Source organism: Malania oleifera, chromosome 10 (assembly GCF_029873635.1).
Source record: "Malania oleifera isolate guangnan ecotype guangnan chromosome 10, ASM2987363v1, whole genome shotgun sequence".
Taxonomy (NCBI): domain Eukaryota; kingdom Viridiplantae; phylum Streptophyta; class Magnoliopsida; order Santalales; family Ximeniaceae; genus Malania; species Malania oleifera.
In genome coordinates, this window is record NC_080426.1 from 23,162,370 (window position 1) to 23,178,451 (window position 16,082).

General features: G+C 36.1%; 1 protein-coding gene across 3 annotated transcripts in view; it reads left to right on the forward strand.

The window, feature by feature from the left end:
* The window catches only part of LOC131166430 (DNA replication ATP-dependent helicase/nuclease JHS1), a 59,631-nt gene that overhangs the window by 18,568 nt on the left and 24,981 nt on the right, over positions 1 to 16,082 (forward strand). For all 3 annotated transcript variants that reach the window (XM_058124971.1, XM_058124970.1, XM_058124969.1), the window contains exons 18-24: positions 7,605 to 7,739; positions 7,819 to 8,070; positions 9,536 to 9,610; positions 9,708 to 9,829; positions 9,953 to 10,025; positions 10,130 to 10,234; positions 10,385 to 10,552. In XM_058124971.1, coding sequence (XP_057980954.1) covers positions 7,605 to 7,739; positions 7,819 to 8,070; positions 9,536 to 9,610; positions 9,708 to 9,829; positions 9,953 to 10,025; positions 10,130 to 10,234; positions 10,385 to 10,552 — 930 coding nt within the window. The remainder of the gene's footprint in view (positions 1 to 7,604; positions 7,740 to 7,818; positions 8,071 to 9,535; positions 9,611 to 9,707; positions 9,830 to 9,952; positions 10,026 to 10,129; positions 10,235 to 10,384; positions 10,553 to 16,082) is intronic.

The window sequence follows — 16,082 nt, forward strand, 5'->3', positions numbered from 1 at the left end:
TAGCAACTTGGAATATATTAAAAGAAAAAGTAAGGAAATAGTGGAAATAATGTTTAGGAAGAAAAATAATTTAGTCTTGCTTCAAGGGACGAAATGGGTAGAAGAGAAAGCCAGGGAAATAGAAAAATCTCTTTGGTACACTGGCAAAGAGAAACCTAAAACTGGGTATGTATTATTGTAGATAGAGACCTAAAAGATAATGTAGTAGATGTTAAAAGAATAGGGGATAAGATCACTACAATCAAGTTAGTTTTAGGCTTAGAGATAGTGAACGCCATTAGTACATATGCTCCCAAATGGGCTTAGTGTCATGGACGACCCTCAAATAATGCTCAATTAAGGGCTGTGCAACACTCATCGAAGGCTCTCCCCCAACCAAGTCAACTGATAATATACGTTCAAGCTTGCAAACATGAGCACCGGATAAGTCTCAAAAACCACTCACAACCATGAAAGCATTAATACACAACAATAGATCATGAAGGCACACTCATACTCAAGATATTCATATAGATCAATAGGGTATATTTCGGACCAAGACAATGAAACTCAGTGATAAATAGGACCACTTATTTTATTCAGTTAAGACTTAAGAGGACAACCATACAAGCCATAACGCAGGTGACTTGATATCCATTATAAATCCCTAAAGGATACATGTAAAACCATCTCTCCACCCTCCCCCACCCCCCCCAATATTAGCCCATTACATTGTCACCCCGTAACATCCTCCCCCACTTGTTTTATCAACGTCCTCATTGATTTTCTGTAAGGAGTCTTTAGTCTTCGGATTCTGGTGTTGTTGTCTTAGAGTTAATGAAATCTTGAATCTTCTGAGTGACAAGCTAGAGGTTTTGTGTCTTCTCCCAACTGTTCTCTTCTTCTCCAGTTCTCCCACCCTTCTTTACCTAACTAGGTATTGTTGTTGTTGATGACTTTCATCGTTGATGACTTTTTCGGCAAGGATCTCCTCTATGTCTCTGACTACAGTGATCTCCTGGACTTCTATCTGTACATATCTTCTTCGTCAATATGGGACGATTTTAAGTTGTTGATGTGAAGTACTGGATGGATTGGTCTTTGTATTGTCTTGGAAGTCTTTCGGGCTGTACTTTTCCAAGCATGAGGTCTCCATCTTCAAATTGTCATGGTCGTCACCCTTCGTCTGCACGGTTCTTTGTGAATTGGTAGGCTTTCAGGTAATGTCCACCGCATAGGCCGTCAAAAGTGTGTGGGAGAGTTGGTTGTTAACTTGTCACCATCTCAACAGGACTTAATTAGTTGCAAAATATTTCATCAAATTAACGCAAAATTAATCTATATCTAATATGGAAACACAATTTTTTTTTTTGGATTTCACGAAAGGTTGCAAGTGTTCTTCCTACATCCCTCTCGCTAATTAGGCTCTCAGGGATTTCCCAAAAGCCTTAAAGCTCCCACCATACCTCCCTTTTCTCCTAAGTCTGTTTTTGAGGCTTTTGTTGCCTTTTGGAATGCTTTCAAGGCATTCAAGGCTTTTCGTTTTGGACGTTCTTCTACACGATGGGGCCCTATGCACAGATAAGAAGCAATTGGTGGTCTATACACCCCATCCCTTGTGTCTCTGCCCTTCGACTCTCTAGTTGTTAAGGGTCCCTTATCTCTCGAAAAACTATTAGATCCCTTGTCACTTCCCTCGCTTGTAGGTCTATACACCCTTTTGGATTTCTATACATAATTGGCGGATGTTGGATGTTCCTCTTCTGAGAACTATCTGAGTAAACATCTATTCGCCCAGCTGTTGTGAGGGTCAATTGTCAAGTATGAGAAATCATCTAATCGTTTGGCTGCTGTGATAGTTAAGGGGAGGTCATGAACCCTTTGCCTTTGTAGCTCATTTTTTGGCCATGTTTTGAGTCCTCGAAGGAAATTGAATGCTCCGTCAGATTTCACCATATCTTTGATGTCAAGCATTAGGGCCTGGAACGCTCAAACATAAATTTTTATCGAGCTTGTTTGCTGTAAGTTATACACCTTGCAACGCACCATGTACTCCTCATTTCCTAGATAAATTGTGCCTTCAGAGCTAGTTTCAGTCCCTCCCAGGTTTTGATATTATACCCATTGTTTTGCATGTCTTCACATTTGGTTCTCCACCACAACTTAGCATCCTCAGAAAGATATACTGTTGCAATGTTAACTCGATCCTCTTCTAGTTCGATCCTTGATCACTTAAAGTAGTGTTCTAGGTGAAAGACAAAATTGTTCAACTCCTTTGCATCTCAAGCACCCCCATAACACTTAGGTTCTGGTACCTTAATTCGAAACCCCGTAATGGTATTGGTTATCGGCCTTCAAGACATCTGTACCACCACGTTTAACTTTGTAAGTCGTTCTGAAATTGGCCCATTATGTTTCGAGGCTTGCCCACTTCCTTCCAATCCTCTTTCAGGGTGCCAATCAATTCTTTGACATTTTTTGCAAGCAAATAAAAATTGTCAGTTAACATCCATAGGGAGGCCTCAAGCTCTATTAGCTCTCCCTTGGGATGTAAGGGACGACATTACCCCCTCAATGTGTTTCAGCCTATTCTCAAAGGCTTCCAACTGCTCAATGTTCCTTTGGAAGACCTCAAGCTCCATTGGTCTTTTCCCTAGGGATTTTATACATGGAATGAATCTCTCAAGTTCCACAATTCTATTTTCAAGCTCAGATACACTATAGAGGTTTCCTTTAGTGTTTTCTTTGGCGGCCTCAAACTCTATTGGCACGCCTTTCTCTTTTGACAATTCCATCACAAACCCTTGGAGTTCAAAGAACCTCATCTCCAAGGTTTCGAGTTTTGTTGCTCTTGCCTCAAGTGCTTCAATGCGCTTTGTCTTTATAGACTTTGAAGTTCTCATTTTACTACTCATGGTGCTCACACACATTATGCTCTGATACCAACTGTCACGGAATGTCAAATAAGGTTCAATTAAGGGCCACGCGACACTTGTCGAAGGCTCTCCCCCAACCGAGTCAGCCGATAATATGCGTTCAAGCCTGCAGACATGAGCACTAGATAAGTCTTGAAAATCACTCGTAACCATGAAAGCATTAATACACACAACAACAGATCATGAAGGCAAGAGACACTCATACTCAAGATATTCATATAGATCAATAGGGTACATTCCAACCCAAGACAATGAAACTCAATGATAAATAGGACTACTTATTTTTTTAGTTAAGAGGACAATCATACAAGCCATAACACAAGTAACTTGATATCCATTATAAATCCCTGGAGGATACATGTAAAACCATTCCACACCCCCCCCCCCCCCCCCCCCCCCCCCCCCCCCCCCAAAAAAAATATTTAACCCATTACGTTGTCACCCCCTAACACTTGGCAGAAAATTTGAGATGACAAATGATATGGATAGTATTTTACAAAGGATTCCAAAGTCTGAGAAGACATTCATAGGAGCTGATTTCAATGCCCACATTGGAACAGATAATATAGGGTGTGAGAGTATAAAAGGAGGCCATGAATATGGAGATAAAAATGAGTCCGGTGATACAATCTTAGCTTTCGCCATGTCTTATGGTTTGGTTATATTGAATACTTGTTTTATAAAAAGAGAAGAACACTTAATAAATTTCAAGAGTGGGTACAATACAATCCTTAGAATCTTGTAAGGATTGTAAAGTTATTCAAGGTGAAAGTTTGGCTACACAACATAGAGTCTTAGTATTAGATATACATATTAAATAATGGAAGAGAAGGAGTATCATAAATCAAAACAAGAGGACTAGATGGTGGAACTTGTGGGGAGATAATATAGTAAAATTCAAAGATAAAATGAACAAAGAGTGTGATTGGACAATAGAGGATAAGGTTGATGCAAATATTGTTTAAAATAAAATGGTGAAGGATAGCAAAAAGAGGTTTTAGATGAGTTCAAAGGAAGATACTTTGGTGGTAAAGAAAGTTGGTGGTGGGATCAAGAAGTCCAAAAAGCCGTTTAGACAAAAAGAAATCGATACAAAATATGGTAAAATTGTAGAAATATAGAAAATTTTGAAAAATATAAAGAAGAAAGAAAAAATGAAAAAAAAAGGACTATCAATGAAGCTAAAGATAGAGCATATGATACTTTATATAATAAGCTAGATACAAAAGAAAGAGAAAAAGACATTTATAAACTTGCTAGAGCTAGAGAAAGAAAATGCAAAGATTTAGGTTTTGTAAAATGTATAAAGGACGAGAATGATAATGTCTTGTTTAGAGAAGACGACATAAAAGAAAGGTGGTGGATATATTTTGATAAGTTGTTCAATGAAAACCAAAATGAAAGATAGAACTTGGAAGTGACAAATGAAGAGAAGATTAAAAATAGGAGATTTATTCATAAAATTGGAATCCATGAAGTTAACATGACATTAAAAAAGATGAAAAATAGAAAATCTATAGGAAGAGATAAAATATCAATTAAAGTTTGGAAATGTTGAGGGGATAAAGAAAATATTTGGTTAACTATTCTATTCAATAATATTATAAAAACCAAGAAAATGCCAGAAGAATGGACGAAATGTACATTAGTTCTCTATATAAAAAACAAACGTGACATTCAAAACTGTAATAACTATCGTGGAATTAAGATTATGAGTCATACAATGAAATTATGGGAAACATTAATTGAACTTAGAATAAGATTAGAAACGAAGATTTCAGAAAATCAATTTGGCTTTATGCCTTGAGATCAACAATAGAAGCTATTTATCTTTTAAGAAGTTTAATGGAAATGTTTAGGAAAAAGAAGAAAGACTTGCATATGATTTTTATTGATCTAGAGAAAATTTATGATAAGAGTACCTAGGGAAGTGCTTTGGTGGGTATTAGAAAAGAAGGGAGTTTACAGTAGATATACAGAGTTCATTAAAGGATATATATGATAAGTGGTGATTAGCATTAGGACCGTAGGAGGAGAGTCTAGAGAGTTTCCAATCTCAATAGGTGTTCATCAAGGTTCTACTTTGAGTCCTTGTTTTTTTACTTTTGTAATTAATGAAATTACTAGGAATATCCAAGGTGAGATCCCTTGGTGTATGTAGTTTGCAGATGATAGGGTATTGATTGATTGTAGTAGGAGTGGAGTGGATTTTGAGCTAGAACTTTGGAGAGCCACATTAAAGTCTAAAGGGTTTAGGATAAGTAGGAATAAGATTGAATATATGAAATGTAATTTCAGTAATGTAAGGAGTAGTAATAGAGAGACGTTTAAACTGAATAATCAAGAGATTAATAGTACTGATAGATTGAGATATCTTGGATCTATTATGCAAGATGAAGGGGAAATTGAAGAAGATGTAGTACATAGAATTAAGACAAGTAGGGTAATATGGAGGAGTGCGTCAAGTGTGTTGTGTGATCCTAGAATATCCGTAAAATTAAAAGGAAAGCTTTATAAGACGGTTATAAGGCCATCTATGCTTTATGGTTTAGAATGTTGGACGACTAAGAAACAACATATACAAAAAATGAAAGTTGCTGAGATGCGTATGCCAAGGTGGATGAGTGGTTTAACATTAAAAGATAAAGTAAGAAATGAACATATTTGCAAAAATTTACGCATAGCACTGGTTGAAAACAAGATAAGGAATGAGCGACTTAAATGGTTTGGACATTTAAAGTGCAGGCCTAATAGAGCACCTTTGAGGAGGAGTGAGTTATGGTTTTTGGCATGAAAAGAGGTAGGGCTAGGCCTAAAATTATTTGGAATGAGGTAGTAAGGAAAGATTTAATAGCCCTTAATCTAATGGAGGAAAATGCTCTGGATTGGGTGAATTGGCGAAAAAGGATTCATGTAGCTGGCCCCACCTAGTGGAACTTGAGGCTTGTCATTGTTGTTGTATTGTTTAAGGGCACTATCGTAGAAGAAGGATTTCATTTATTTTCAAAAAGAGATATTAAATCATTTTTGATGGCAATTAAGATAAGTAATTTTTGAGTTTAGTTATGAAGAGAATCAATGGAAGAAGGCTCATCTTGGTTAGACTCCATCTGTAGTTTATAAGAACTAATTAGAAAGAAAAAAAGAATGACGTTGATAATGGCAGTGACAAACAAGGTCTTAAATTTCAATTGTTACTAAAATTTCGAGGCATAAAAAGTACAAAAAGTTCGATTGAAATTTCTTTGTTTTAAATTAAAAACAATAATGGAATTATGCCGTGAAGCATGAATTTCTTTTATGAAATTTAGATAATGCAAGATTTAGAACTAAAATATCATAAGTAAAATACATCAAGGACTGTATGTTGTGTAAAAGGTGCAATAACTGCAGTGTCTCTCATTCCTCCTATAGTTGACTGCCAATAATTTTTTCCAGCATGAAAGCCTTTATCCTACAGAAAGGATGTAATCCTCCCTTAGTAGTGTCTCCTTGTGAAGTCCTCTTTCAGGAAGTTTACCATGGCCATCAGCGTAGATTAAATGGCGTTGCATACAATTCTTTTTCGATCTCAAGTCGGAAAGGATAAGCAATATCTTTATGGGGGTTTATCACGCTTCTAAATCTGATCAGAAGGTGATCAATATAGTTCATGTATTCATTTACATATCAGAATTTGCAGGAAGGTTCACGTTGTTTTCATTGTTGAAAATTGACAAGTTACAGTGGGTTTTAAGGAAGATGAGTATAACTGGCCTTGGACTAGGGCATGTTAAGGATTTTGGAGGCCAAATTTTCAGGAGGGAGTCTGAAACTCTTGTCAAATGGAAGGGGTCATTTGGAGAAATTTGAAGATCAATGTTAGGCTCAAACAAAGAGGGAAAACAACATAAAAATTTACTAAGACATGTCCTTGTCTTTCTATTTGCTAAACTTGGAGCTGAAAAACTGGTTTTTCTAGCCACCTGAATGAGCTCTTCTTTCTCTTCGATTTTATATTTTGATACATGTGTGTGAATCTCTGTGTGTGTGATTTTTATGTTTCTTTTTTATTTTTGTTAGCTTGTAGAATACCCTTAAAAATAGGTAAATTTTATAAGACGGCATAAGACCAGCTATGCTACATGGATCAAAATGTTAGGTGATGAACAAACTAAATATTGAAAAAGTAAAAGTTGCCGAGATGAGATTGCTTAGATGGATGAGTGGTATAATGCTGAAAGATTAATTAAGGAATGGACATTCACGGTAAGTTAGGTGTAGCTCTTATAGAAAATAAGATAAGAGAATGACGACTCAGATGGTATGGACACTTGCAACGTAAGCCACATAGTGTGCAATGAGGAAGAGTGAGTTAGTTACTGTGAGGGGCAGTAGAAGTGGTAGGGGTAGATATAAAATAATTTGGAAGGAGATAGTGAGTAAGGATTTAATAGTCCCGAATTTGTCAAAAGAAATGGTCCATGATCGCATAAATTGACGGAAAAGGATTCATATAGCCAACCTCACCTAGTGGGACTTAGGGCTTGGTTTTGTTGTTGTTGTTGTTTTTGGAGTATGCATTGCCCTCTTTTGTGTTTCATTCTACTATAGATAGATTTCTTTGTTTATAAACACAAGCCAAACAAAATTTATGTTTCAATATTAAATGAGAAGTTTATAACTGACTGTAATGCTCTAATGTTGTAGGTACATGGTGGTAGCATAGAGAGTAGTGGATTGGGTGATGTATTTGAGTCAAATGTTAACCACTTGACAACAGCTCATTGTGCTTTTCTTCGACACTGGAATCATTTGATAGACTTAGAAGCCAAAGAAATGCAGGTGCCAATTTTTGAAATCTCTGGACCATGTTCATCTTTATTCCCCAAAAAATTCATGTGGTACTAATTTTTTGTTTCAGGTTGCAAAAAAAAGAATTTGGCATTCACATAGTTTGAAGAGTGATTATTCAACTAATTGCCTTCCATCGATCGTTCTTGATTCTTCATGTGAACTCCCTCAGAAGCCTGTCAATGACAATCGATTTATTTATCGTTTTCTGCGTCAAGATTTGCCTGATCTTGATAAGAAAGACGACCGTGCAGATTCTTTGAGTGCTTTACCTTCTCCAGTGAATGATTTAGATTGCACACTTAGAGCTGGAGACTATGTGGTATGGATTTTGTCATGTCAACACGCTTGCAAATTTGTTCATCTTTTCTCCATCAATATGGATGCGCTTTAGTTTATTCTGAATTCACATGTAGAATGTTGCATGAAGTGTTTGTGATGTCTCTTGTACATGTTCTGGATCTTTTTTTTTTCTTTTAAAAGAGAAAAAAATATTCTGAATTTTAAATTTGTTCTTAATAATTTACATCTTTCTCTTTCCCTCTCTCTCTCTCTCTCACACACACACACACCCACAATATCACTTTGTTGTCTCAATAATTGTTTGCCTAGTTGTACACTACTTGCTGAGAGTCCTTTAAAAGGTCAAGAATATACAACTTTTTTACATGTAAAGATCCCTCACTTGATCTTGCTCTTTCAATGTTGAAAAAATATCTAAGCTAACCCAAATCTTTATTTTGAATTCCTTTTATTAAATATTTCTTTAGTTTGTGATCTCTTGTATGTTGCTCCTCACAGGATTTTCTGACCCTCCCAAAAGGGCAAAGTTCTTTAATCTTAATTTCTGATAAGTATAGTTTGCACGATTATGGATGCATTGAAGCCTTTTCAGTGCCCTATTAAAGCTCTCAAAATAAACCTTCAAAGGCTATTTTTGATCATGCAGAGCTTCTTCAATTGGCAAGCTTTCCCTTCATCTTACTACAGGGAAAACAAAAAAGGGGGTTTTTCCTTCATAAATAATAGACAGTCAAATTGGAATTTATTTTAGCAACAGAAGCAACCATTTCCTATCAACTTTGTTTTCGTTTGAAGCCTTTTGCAACCAGCAAAAGAAAAAGAAATGGAAGGTCAACCATCTTCTTGATTGCCCCTGCTTCCTTTTATTTATGAATAACAAAAGATAAGGTAAGAAAGACCTCCAGAACTAGTATATAATAAAATATACCAATAGATCCCTTGCTTTTTTCAACAGTCTCCAGATTCAAAAGGTGTTTTCCGCAAGTCTCTAGCTTGATTTATAGGCTTCATATTTGTTTGCTTGACAAGATGTTTTGATTTTCACTTTTTTGTCACATTTCTGTGATCACACATTCAAAACAAGGTTATATGAAGATTAAATAGGATTGAATGGAGCTCTTGAGTGTTTCCTGATGCATCTTCTATGCATTCTGTTCTCATCATATTTTAGTTGGCAACATGTAGTTATCTGTCTTTTAGTGTTACTCTGTTCAGGGCTGATTTGGATCCCAAATTTACTTTTCATCTTCTTTGTTTTACTTGAACTACTTATTGCAATGTGGCTGTCTATGGAAATTTTGAGTTATAAAACATGTTTGGCAAGTTTTTGTGCTCATCATTTGCAGTTTAATGAATTTTGCAAGTATTTCCTCAATCCACATTCTCTTGGTTCACAAGTTGTATTGTTATAAAGTTCTGTATCAGACTGTTTCTTTTTCATTTTTAATGAAATTATAGTATTTTTGTTTTCCCCCTTTATTTAGATCCTTAGCATTGAATCTATCCACTTAGCGGTGGCAAGTGGGGTTGTAACAGATATCAACCGCTTTCATGTTTCAGTAAGTATAATATTTGGTGTATATCTGCACATATTACTTTTTTTTTGGCGGAACAATTAACAATCATCTTCCTTCACTTTCTGCCTAAAACTCCTAGGTTTCTTTTTCTAAGCGCTTAAGGCTTCCTAGGAGCCATCCTTCTTCGGAAGCACGAGATATTCTTCAGCAGGTTTGGCGCATTGACAAGGATGAAGCCATAGCTTCATTTGCTCTTATGAGGTAATCACCTGATAAGAGTTTGTTGTCAACTGTCATTAGAAAAAATTCTTATTTTTAAAATCAGGTGCTTTTGAAGCATGATTGTAATGTACCTGAAGTTCATGCTTGTCTCTGTTCATGAAGATTCAACCTTGTTCAGCTTTTTCTTCAAAACGAGCAGAGTTCCCATCTCAGGAAGATGATAGTTGACCTTGAGGTGAGTACGTGTCCCTGAACTTCTACATTTCTTGAAAATCCACTGTGATCATGCTAATGTTGTTACTGTTCAAATGGGTGCACACTCTAATACTTTATTTGTAGCCTCCTAGATTTGACAGTGGTTGTATATTTAGTCAAGATCCAGCAATATCTTATGTATGGTCTGAGAAGAATTTGAATAATGATCAGCGCCGAGCCATACTCAAGGTTACTAATAAATTTTGGTCCTCATCCTTGATTGAGTTCATCTTCTGGTTTTGTTTTAGAAGTCAGCTATATCCTATATCTAGCTAGTTAGCAGATTTCAGACTAATCGTGTTTACTTGTTTCTTAATTGTTTCAACTCTAATATTTCAGATTCTTACAGCAAAGGATTATGCTTTAATTCTAGGAATGCCTGGAACAGGCAAGACATCCACTATGGTGCATGCTGTGAAGGCATTGTTGATGAGAGGGGCATCCATCTTGCTTACATCATACACAAATTCAGCAATTGATAATTTACTTATCAAATTGAAAGCTCAGGTCAGCTCTTTCCTTGATGCTTCTTGTAACAAGAAATGTTATTTAGTGCTCCACATTGCCCAATTTATTCTTGATAGCAGTCATGGCAGTGAAGTTAATAGGCAAGCAAATATGATTGTGCATGTGAGTTGTGCTCTGCATTTGTGAAGCTTTAAGAGGATGCCTGCTTGGCAAGAACTTGTTTTACAAAAGGGGGAAAAATAATTCTGTAAACTGGTGGGAGCTAAGGATTGAGAACTGTATATAGAGAGGCAGGCAAGCATTGTATAATTTTTAAATTGTAGGAAAATAACTGTTGCTATCATAGTCTGTTTTGATCATATTCTCTTGTTTACATCTCATGGCTGTTTTTGGTCAGTAATCAGTATTCATTGAAACATTATTGAGTTCGATTGTACTTAATTCTTTCTGCCTACTTCAAAGTTTGAATCTTTATGGGTTCTTGTAAAATATAATTGTGAAGTATTAAGATGCATGTGATGGGAGTATGAGAAGTTTGCTTTGAAATTCAAATTCAAGAAGTTGGGATTTTTTTTTTTAGAAATTTTGTATTTTTAGTTTTATATTTTCATGATATTTTAAGTAGAATCTTTATTAGTCCTAAATTAGGAGATTAGGATGGTAATATCCTAGTAACGTTAGTGTTAATGGTTATTTAGTCATTTAGCATTATTATTGATTTTTAGAGTTTGGTTCTTAATAAGTGTAAATTAGTAAGGGTATTATGGTCATTCTTTTTTTTACTTGACATATATTATAAATAGAGGAAGAGACGTATTGTTGAGTTTAGGTCTTCCATTTTACCCAATTATTCAACATGGTATCAGAACATGATTCTGAAACCTAATCCCTAAGTGTTACCACCGCCATCAAAACCAAAGCCTAAAACCCAAAATCTGCAGCATGTCTATCATCATAGAAGATTTTTCAGCAATATCATAACCCTAGAAAACTGCCAGCAATGGCAGGAAGTCAGACCAGTTACTAGAATTTTCTGGGCAACACTGCCAGTTCAAGAACATAAAATCCACTATAGATTTGTCAAAACCAACACCATAGTCACCCACAGACTGCCAATCTGCCGCCCACTGAAATGCCACCTCCAGGCAGTGCCCCATGCACCCTCATGCACTGGATGAAGGCTGCCAGGGCCAACCCCACACGCCAGTGCATAAAGCCACTTTCAGGCATGGTTTTGACCTGAAATGATCCATCAGTGATCCAATCCCTCTATTAACATGTTATTGGAGTTTTTCATGATGTTTTTTGCCCAAAGATATCACCTTTTTTAATTGCTCGTGTGCGGGACCCAAGGAATGGTTGTTTGAAGTTTCATGAAGCAGTTTATCGATGGTTATTGAGTTTACTGGGTCTGAAACAGTGGGATTTGTTGTTTTTTTTTTATTTAATGTTCTAATTCCTTCCATATATAAAAATATCAAGCTGTTTGATGTGTGTTTTGCTCAAGGATCCAAGCTTTGTTGTGACCATGCACTCGTGGTAATTTGTTAGTTGTTGTTTGGTATTAACAGTCTTTGGTGACTCCCTTGGAGCAGTGGCAGTGCTCATAAGCTGTTTATTGTGAGGCTGTGGTAGTATTATATAAATTAGTTGGCGATTTCTCCATGGTAATTTTAGTGGTTCACTTCTCCAATTGTTCTAGTACTATGAGTTGCTTTCTTGGGGTTGTGTTTGAGTTTCTTGGTGCCATGTCAATCTTGTACTGATTTATTTGTGACTTGTTCATGGTTGGTCACCTTGTACCGTTCCCAATTGTTCCAGCAATTAATCTTATGGTCATTGGTTTGAGTTTGTGAATGTTGAGATGGAGCTTGCAAATCCCAAAAGTATGGTTCCTTCGTTAATCAATGGTTTGAGTGAAATGCTTATTGTGACCATATCATAGGAGTGTTCAAGTTTTCTACAGTAGCAATCGTCTCAATAAGCATCTTATAACATCGGGTCTTTTGCCTAGAAAAGTAATCCTACAGTCTGTATGTTTCCTACTAGTCCTTGGGTTATCGATTTTGCTGCCACTGACCATATAACAGGTGCAACCAACTTCTTTTTTTATCTTTAGTATCCAAAAAATCTTCAAGTTACCCTTGTTGATGGGTCCACTATTGCTGTTAAGGGTATCGAAACAATAAATCCTACTCCTTCCATGTCTTTCTTCTACTTTTCACATTCCTAAATCTATTTTCAATCTTATGTCAGTTAGCAACTTTACAATGTCACTAAATTGTTCTGTCACATTCTTTCCTGATTCTGTGGTTATTCAGGATCTAAAGACGAGAAAGACAATTGAAGCATGACGTGAGGCTCATGGATTTTACTACTTTGAGTTGACTTCTCCTCCCATTGCCTGCATAGTCGTAGCTTCGTCACTTCAAATCCATTGTCACATTGGTCATCCATCTTGGACAAGTTGAAATTGCTATGTGTAACGCCCCCAAACCCGCCAGGTGCGGCCCGGGGTGTGATGAGACTAATCACACGTCTCTGATACCATTCGCGCAGCAAAACTAATTAAATAATCTCAAATAAAATACCAGAGTACTATATACATATATACAAACCCATAAAGGAGTATAATTAAATTCTCCATGTTACATAACCAGAAAAAGAAAAAAAAAAAACATAGAACTTTACAAATATCTGTTCTTTTGACCACTCATAAAACTAAACCTTGCCCTGGAGCTTTGTAAGCTCGATCACCTGAAGGACCTGAAAAGAATAATAAATCGCCGGGGTGAGAGACACCTCTCAGTAAGGAAGAAATAAGCTATAACAGTGTGTGGCAGAAGCGTTTTAATAAAATATAAAATACTGTCATTTAATAATCAACAACAACCAATAAAACGCATACATACTGTAGTCACACAAACAAGCCAATATTTATAGCAAAAGTTCCTGAAGATTGGGGTGATTACCCGCCCATACAAGTAGCACCTGTCTGCTTTGGATACCGTTTGTAACCTTATCCTTTTATTTGGGTGCAGCCACAACTGATACTAATCAGGGCATTCACTTCTCAGTAAGCCCTTGGGCGGAGAGTGTTACTTTGCCATAAATATTCATGTAATTAAATTTACACACATCCAATACTATTCATTTCACAGAGATCCACATATACACGCATATCACAACCCATCCACATAGGATACACACACACACTTCATCCACACCCACACAGGGTCCATATCCCCACAAGAAATACAGTCCACACAGGACTAACATCCACACAGGACTCATAACTACACAGGTTACTACACAAGCTTTCCAACCACACAGGTTACAAATCCACACACACAACCTCGTTCATAGTAAATTGGTAGAACAAACTCTCCATTCCACTGCCAATGTTTTACCCCCCTTAATATAAATGCTCATATAATGACTTCTTCATACCACTGCCATCGTTATATGGAGATTTATATCAGGTACGATATAACGATCTCCTCATACCACTGCCAACGCTGTATCGCAATTTACATGAACCATAGAACAATACACATGCAATTCATGTAAATACATCAATGCATTCAAGTTCACAGTATTTATTCATCCAAACTGCATCACAACCAATCAGAATTTGCAACCCAAACAGTAATCACAAGCAAACAATAATCGTAATCAAGCAGTACTCACAACCATTTAATTATGAAAGTTATTTTCATGCCACACGGTTTTTCCCAAATATGATATATAATCAAAATCATTTTTGATCCAAATGCCTAAACCGTTCAGAAAATTATACATAAGCATATAGAATTGTATACTCGAATTTAACCGGTTTAAAATTAATAGAAAAAACTATTATAATGTATTCCCTTTACCTGCTCCTCAGGATTTTGCCTAAATCGAACGGAAAATGAGACCCTGTACTCCAAAAATCCCAATTAAATAAGTTCAATTCCCGAATACCTAATATTCTAATATTTCCAAGTCCAGGCCATCACATGGCTAATAAACCTTAAAATAACACCCTTACCATAGTTTCCTGTACCACGCCTGCAGGGTTCCCAAAACTGTGTCTGCGGTGCTCACCCAAATCCTATATTCCAGAAACCCTAACTTACTCAGTTCAACCCCAGAATAATAGCTATATTAATTTCTTCTAGGTCCACACGCTCCAACATTAACTAATTAAACTTTTTTTTAAAAAATAATTAACTATCAAATCCCCAGTTCAATCAATTCATTCCCAGATAAATAATCTCATTCACATTTCCAAGGCCCATAAACTCTAAATAAATGATTAAACTCCCAAAAATAACAAATTCACCTAATTCCCAAAACCTTACCTGAGCCTTGGAGCTATGCCTACGACGACCGAAAAATCCACTCCGCTAGATTTGTAGAGAATCATCCCTAGATCCTCGTGGTGGTATCTAATCGTCGATTTGGCTTACGGATGAAAGAGAAATCTAGAGAGAGTGGGAGAGCACGAGGAGAGAGAAAGAGATGGCCTGGCGTGGAGCTCTCTGGACTCCCTAAATTGAAATTAAATCTCAGATTCAATAGGAAGCTTTAGATTGCAATGTACATATATATATATACACTTTAACAATTAAAAGAATATTATATTCCATCCACTAACTTAACAAAATAATATTATATTCCATCCACTAACTTAACATAATAATATTATATTATTTTATATTAACATTATATATATATATATATATAATCAAATCAATTCAACAATGTTTAATTAATTAATTAATATTATTTTTATTTTATTATTTTATTATTATTTTTCCGAGTAACTACAAGCTAGTTCCTACATTGAGTTCTTTGTCTAATCTCGAATGCATGTCTTGTCAATTGGGCAAGCATCATCATGTCCCCTTTGCTTCTCGAGTCAACAAACAAGTGGTTAGTCCTTTCATGCTAGTCCATTTTGTTATTTGGGGTCTTAGTCGGGTCACATCAAAGTTGGACTTTCGGTACTTTGTTACATTTGTTTGACTGCTCTAGGATGACTTGGTTATATTTAATGAAATATCGTTCCAAGTATTATGATATTTTTGTGCTTTCTGTTCCCAAATAAGGACTCGATTTGATATGCCAATCGGGATACTTTGTAGTGATAATGCTAAGGAGTACTTTAGTACCCAATTCAATACTTATATGACTAGCTCTTATATGATCCATCAGCCCTCTTGTGCCCACACTTCACAACAAAATGGGGTTGCAGAGTGGAAAACAGACATTCTTTAAGTCACTTGTGCCCTATTATATCAAATGAATGTCCCCAAGTTTTTTGGAGTGATGTTGTGCTCACAGCTTGCTCCCTCATCAATAAAATGCCATCATCTAACCTTGGCGGTAAAATCTCATATTCAGTTATCTTCCTTGAGACTCCTTTGTTCTCCTTTCCTCCTCATATATTTGGTTGTGTGTCCTTTGTCCATCAGTTAACTTCAGGAATGGATAAGTTGGATCCTCGTGCTATCAAATGTATCTCTCTGGGCTATTCCTATACTCAAAAAAGATGTCTATGTTATTGTCCTACTTTACATCG